The following is a 6,763-nucleotide window of genomic DNA, read 5'->3' as shown; positions in this document are numbered from 1 at the left end:
TGATAACTGTTGTTAATTGATAACATATTACAGGGACACAGTAAAAAGACAAAACATTTAGACCCTTTGAAAGAGAAATGTTTGCAATGGATATTAATAAATTCTAGCCAATTTGTATGATGTACAATGCAGGCAATATTTCTGCCTCTTAATGCACTATTCGCGTAAAAGAAGATGTGGGTATTGTATTTATAGGTAGTTAATGATATATGGAATATATTTCTATATTATTGCAATAACGATGTCTTTATGTTGTATTTTTTTAGAACAGATTTATTATTAGTTGGCTAGTGTGTTAGTAGGATAGCCATTAGTAGTTATAAAGTATGAAGTCGTCAGGTATTAATAATAGGAATTGATCAAAGCTTATACATTTATTGTGATATTTATATTGTGAATTTAAGTAGTTAGTTTTGGTTGTTTAATAAACGAATTAATATGCTTATTGTGTGTCTAATTAAAAGAACAATGAAAAGTTGAATACCATAGGGGTACGTATGTTATACAAAGAATTTGCATTAACATTTTTTTGGTTATATACTTGTACTGATGTTTGTTTCTTGAACTAAAGAATTATGCTATTGGTAGGTAGCTATTGGTAATTAAATTTTTTATCTAATATAATATCTAACATCAGAAATATTGTTAATTATCACTATAAACAACTAAGAACTAGAATTATCAACTATAAACAAAATATAATATACTGTTCTTAAGCAATATGTAATTATTTAACAATTATTTTTTTTGGGAAATAAAAACTGGTACTAAATTCTTTTTGACTATTTAATTTCTAAGTCACAAATAATGGTGGACAAATAGCAAGAAAATTATACAAGTAAAACATAATTTTAACTTATTTCTCTAATGGAATTTTGGTATTGATCTACTTAGTAGGATATGCAGTTTATCATATTTTTGAATATTTATATTCAATATTGTTCAGGAACAGCCCAATTACTCTGAAAAAAAAATATATGGTCAAATTCTTTGAAAAGAAACTTTTAAAATCAGTAATGATAAAAAAATATATAATTGTTGTATAGCAGAACCAGGGGACACAGAATTAGGGGAATTAACAATAGATTATTAAAAACTGCCTTCTCATAAAAAAGTAGTACCTATTATATGCACTTAGAAAGACTATAAAGGATATAAGTACACATAGAAAGAAAGAATACACATAGAAAGAAAGTATATATATATATATATATATATATATATATATAGGCCTTAGGTATATATATAACTATATATGAATACAATACCTACAGTATACAATATTACTAGTATAAAAATAACAGCACAGTCGGCACACTTTAAAATAAAAAAGCAGCATAATATTCAGGTATGTATCTAAGTAAAATTTTCTCAAAAATATTAGAATATGAAATAAATTGCAACTAAATTTTAATTAATAAACATAAACAAATAAAATTGTCAGTGTTATTAAAACTTTATGCAAATATATGTTACCTTAATACTTGTCTTTAATCCTACTCTTCTGACATGGCTTTTCAAACTTATCCCCAAATCTCAATTCTTGTTATTAAGAATAATATTTATGAACTTTTGTTTCCATATTAATTTCAATATATTTGAATAAAACTGGAAAAATAATCAATATTGACACTTGAAATATTAATTTCTTATGTCCTTAAATTATTTATATCGTGTTATACATAATATTTACATAAATATTCAATTTAAAAATAGATCAGCACTTGAACGAGTGAATATAAAATAGTATATCATCAATTTCTATGAGCAATATCATTACTAAATCAAGGAAATCTATTCCTAATGCCAATTTAAATTCTGTGAAGGCACAACACTTTCTTCAATATTTGTTTACTTCCAAACAATGTCAAAGCATGTAACTTGAAATAATATTTCAAGTATATATTTTAATTTTTGACATTAAGCACTCACATTTAGAACATCTGAAATAAGAAATTTTGTAATTCTACACGTCTAAAAAGATATAATAACATTTTTCTCACTACAGAGCGAAATTTCTTTGCGGCTTCAGATACAAAACTTGCGAATTTCCATACATCGAAATACAAAATAAGATATTATTTATTAGTAGACAAATACCAGAATATAGAAGGCCAAACCAAACCTCTAGGAAATAACTTTAAAATAAATTATTTATTCAAAAAACGTTTGGATTTTGGATCTATAAATTACAATAACAATCGTCATCACATTTGTCAGTGAAATGAGTAAAAACATAGGTTACCGTCAATTTATATGTTTTCAATTTCAAATACTCGACGCCCATTGGTCGTGACGAAATCGTCTTCCCTCGACAAAATACGGCACGTTTTTTTGGGCCAGTCGAACATCCTTATTCCCATATATCCTTGAATTAGGCCCAGTTTTGAGATCTAAATGAAGTTCGAAAATCGCCGTTAGGGGCGCTTGTGATGATTGGGATACTAGAAATACACAGCTTCTTATGGCAAGAATAACTATTTTGTTATAAATTATAGAGCCAAGTTAATATTTGGGCATATTTTTACCAGAGTTAGCTTTTAGAAACGTGGTTTTTCTAATTGAGCAATGTGCGTGGCTAAAATTGTGAATACAAAACCTTAAATTTGAGTTTGAAAAGTTAGTTAGGTTATATTAGATGCCGGTTTAATATATCCTTTTCCTAAGTTGATATTATAAAAATGTTTTATTATGTGGTTCTTTTTAGTGCATACACGACCGAAGAAACATATAAGCTGCTAAAATAAATCTTCCCTAGAACTGTTGTACAAAAAAGATAGAAGTTCCAGCAACAAATTTATCACCAGTTCAACCTTTGATTTGATGTAAACAGTAATTGTTTCTTGATGAGAAATGCGAATGAAATAGTTTATGGTGTGATTGTGTTAGTGTTTTATTAATAGTTTTGTTGATGCAGTTTAAAGGTTCATAGTTTTTCATTAAAACATTTGAAATTGACATGTTTACATGCAGTTTAGTGTGATACCATTTTAATAAACATTAAAATCTTTCGAACTAGTAGTGGTTTTATGGCGATTGACAGATTGAATAACGAAAATTAAGAGTATTTTATCAGGAATAACTTAATCATAAATGGAAACTGAAGACGAACGTTACCATTGCACCCTTTGATCGGTGTTATCTATTCCATAACTTTTTATAGCTGAAACTAGAGAGTAGGTATATTGAGCTGAAACGTTTCCTGTGTTCAATAGCGTTTTTTCTAGCGTTGAATTGTAAGTTTTAATGTCATTAGCAAAGTTTTGCAAATTGTCACTGTTTCGTAGACAATTAAATTCAAGATATATTATATTCAATGTCACCTAATAATTGTAAAGGTTTTTCTATTGATATTCACTTTATTAATATAAGGTAGGTTTGTAAATAAAATATTAATGAATAAATAATGTACTCAGTTTATTTCAAAAGCACAAAAATACAGAGTTGTGAATATGTATATACGCTGACTTATTTCATCATATAAATATTTATTTAGCAATATTAATACATTACAACTTTTGTTTCTATTAACTAATTCCACTAAATTTAATAAATAAAATATACAATATATAAATTTAATATACAATTTAGCACTTAGATATTAAATATCTATATGTACTATGCCAAAAAATAAAACAGGAACATCATATTATATCAAGAACACAAAAAATTACAATTTAAAAAAAATGCATTCTAAAAAAATACCTAGCTACAATATACCTACATATTAATTTAAAGAGCTTATTCATATTCATAAAAACTATTCTAAATGGTTTATATACACAATCAAAAGTATCAACCACAATACAATAATTTTCAAATTATTTCTTATTATTCCTCAATGAAAAAGCGTCTTGCGACGGCTAGTCAAAAATCTAAATAATTTTTATAATAATTTACAATCTGACATATGCAAACTATTTTTCAAATTTGTGAACATAGTAACTCTACTGTCTGTAACATCAACTGGCACATTAGTAATATCACGAAGAATTTCATTCTCATTCTCAAAGTTAGGTTCTGAAGTTTGATTTTCAACATGATTAATAGGCAGACCTTTTACTTTTTTTGAATTAGAAACTTTTTCAGTTGCTTCACTCCTTACACATGGTGGTTTCCTCTTTCTTTTATTACTAGAGAAATATGAAGGCAGGTTAGGAAAAATTCTTGGAATTGAACCCTCCTTTAATAATGGTCTACCCCGCTCAATTCTACTGATAGTTCCGTCAGTTAATTTGATCTCATAATGAGTCAAAATATCTTCATCTAGAAAATGTAGTTCACAAACAGCATCTTTGCTGCTAAGTGTCTTGTCTGATCTGGGTATCGCCTTTTGCCACTGCTGTAGCAAGCTAGGATCCTAATAAAAGATATATAATTGTTAAATAAAATAAAAAAAAAACATTTTTCACTATTAAAGCTGTTATTTTGAGAATACGATCTTGAAGTATAAATATTTAATATTCACTTTCAATAGCACTGTTCAAACTGTGGTTAATATAGGTACATGTCAACAGGTAATTTTAGCACCTAGTAAGTATTAAATTATTTTAATTTTATAACAAGGCCTCCTAGGTTATGTTATACACATGTTGATTTTAGGCTATATTTCCTATTAATTTGGTTTATAATTTAATCTGTACACTGACAGTATATAATTTTAATGTTTTTCTTAACATCTATCCATAATTTTTATAAATAAATAGTCATACTACTTACATTAGGAGCTTTGAAAAGGCTTGGGTTTCTTTCACCCCGTTCTTTATTTGCCTTGTTTTTATTGGGATTCCCACTTGTACAGCCAGGTACAAAGCAATTTCTACCACGACTCATTGTTGTACTGCTAAAAATTCAGTAAATTAACTATAAATTTTATTAAAAACACAATTAAATCGTATACTAACAATGAAAATGTAGTATCCCAGTCCCAGTCGATCGCAGTGCCTCTGCTGTCAAACCGAGGAAGCTGCTTAAAAAGGTGGGACAGAAATTTCAAATTGCCCATTGCCGATAATCTCCTTTTTTAAGCCCTCCATACTCGGCCATTGGTCGTGACGAAATCGTCTTCCTCGACAAAATACGGCACGTTTTTTTTGGGCCAGTCGAATATCCTTATTCTATATATCCTTGAATTAAACATATTAATTCTAAAAGTTCAAAGCAGTAATCTACATGCAGATAGATACTCTACATACAGAAACTCTACGACAGATGGCGCTTGATGTCAGTTTCTTTTGTTTTTTCTTAGGCCGCCATATTGAGCGTCCCTTCAAATAAACGCTTCTTTATACTGAGTTATTATACGAGATTTTAGTGTTCGAACATGATTAAAAATTTAATATTCTATTGAAAAAAAAAATAATTGTTAATCTAGTCATTATAATATATAGAGCCTCGGGAATCACTACATTCGCTTTTATATCGGACGCGCCGCGATTAGGATTGTACGTAGAGTAAGTTTAGGTAAAACTTGCAAAAGTTTAACATGGACTAAGACTATATACGCTGAACTATGCTACCCAAATTTTTGAGATATTCATTTGGGGTCATGGTTCATCCTGGTAAGACACTTTATATCGGGTCGCGAATGTTGGAATTTCTTTTTCTGGATCGGTAGAAGATAGCATAGGCAAATGATAATGGGGGTAGAAGACAACAAAAAACATCTTATATTTCTGTTGAAAATGTAAGTAAATTTGACCACTTGACCTCATTAATATTTACTGGTTGGTCTTAATTATATAGTTTCCTTTACGAATGGTCCTAATATTGCAAAAATGTTTTATGATTAAGAATTTTAGTAATTTTATAATTGTTTTTTACAGGGTATATGGTAATGTTACTTAAAACAGCAAACCTCAATATTATATACCTGGCTCTGATGGACAATCAGCAGCTGTTCACTGTAGGGTAAGTTATATTTAATTAATAAATAATATTTTCTTGCCTTTAGCTGTGTATTTTTTCTAATTTCGAAAAATCGAAAGTAGAGAAAAAAAATAAAAAGTAAAAAGAAAATTGTTTTGCTTGTCGTAAAGGGGGGAACCAAGCTCCACTCCCACAACCGGTTTCTGGGCCTACCCTTCATCAGGTGGACTGTCCAGAGGCTGGTTCTCACCGATACTGCAATTATTACGGTTATATTTAATTCTTTGTAAAAGTAGCAAATATATATGTATTTATATTTCTATGTACCTATATACCCCTAAATTCGACAGGGTACATTCTTTACGCATGAGAAGTTACAAACATTATGTTATATTAACAACTAATACATACACTAGTCTACACATAACGTTTTACCTGTCAGTCTTACCATTTAAAACTTGTAAATGTTCAGTCAAGACGTCGTACCTCTCAAGTAAATAAGCATTCTAAAAAAGTCCGTCTGGGTAACCAATGGTATCATTCAATTTTGCAACAAAATTTCAGTTCTAAGTTTATGCTTTACCGAAGCTTTTTTACACATGATAACCTGTTTTCGTATTTTGTTCATTTTTTTATTATAAAATAGTTATTTCACCCAAATAAAAACAAAAATTAAAACTTCACTTAATGATTTATACAAATACTTTATTGAATTATTGTCATTAACATACATTTTATATTTCTCGAGGTAAAGATAATATATTAATTTATATGTTTATTAATATACATCAATTTAATACATAACAAATGCCATAACAGTTATTTTATTACATTACTACCCTATATAAACAATGTATGATTGTATATTTGTCAATTCTGCTTTCAGATTTAGCTA

The 6,763-nt window shown here is 28.3% G+C and overlaps 1 protein-coding gene across 1 annotated transcript; it reads right to left on the bottom strand.

Moving 5' to 3' along the window:
* Positions 1-2,552: 2,552 nt before the first annotated feature.
* Positions 2,553-4,923, bottom strand: LOC115882396. The gene is made up of 3 exons (XM_030900448.1): positions 4,905-4,923; positions 4,720-4,843; positions 2,553-4,360 (listed from the first exon to the last, which is right to left on the bottom strand). The coding sequence occupies exons 2-3, from the start codon at positions 4,831-4,833 to the stop codon at positions 3,887-3,889; spliced, it is 588 nt and encodes a 195-aa protein (XP_030756308.1). The 5' UTR covers positions 4,834-4,843; positions 4,905-4,923; the 3' UTR covers positions 2,553-3,886.
* Positions 4,924-6,763: the final 1,840 nt, after the last annotated feature.

This window comes from Sitophilus oryzae, unplaced genomic scaffold, assembly GCF_002938485.1.
Source record: "Sitophilus oryzae breed Bouriz unplaced genomic scaffold, Soryzae_2.0 scaffold_177_pilon_pilon, whole genome shotgun sequence".
NCBI classification, from domain to species: Eukaryota; Metazoa; Arthropoda; class Insecta; order Coleoptera; family Curculionidae; genus Sitophilus; species Sitophilus oryzae.
The sequence above is the reverse complement of the archived record's forward strand: the minus strand, read 5'-3'. Positions and strand labels throughout refer to the sequence as shown.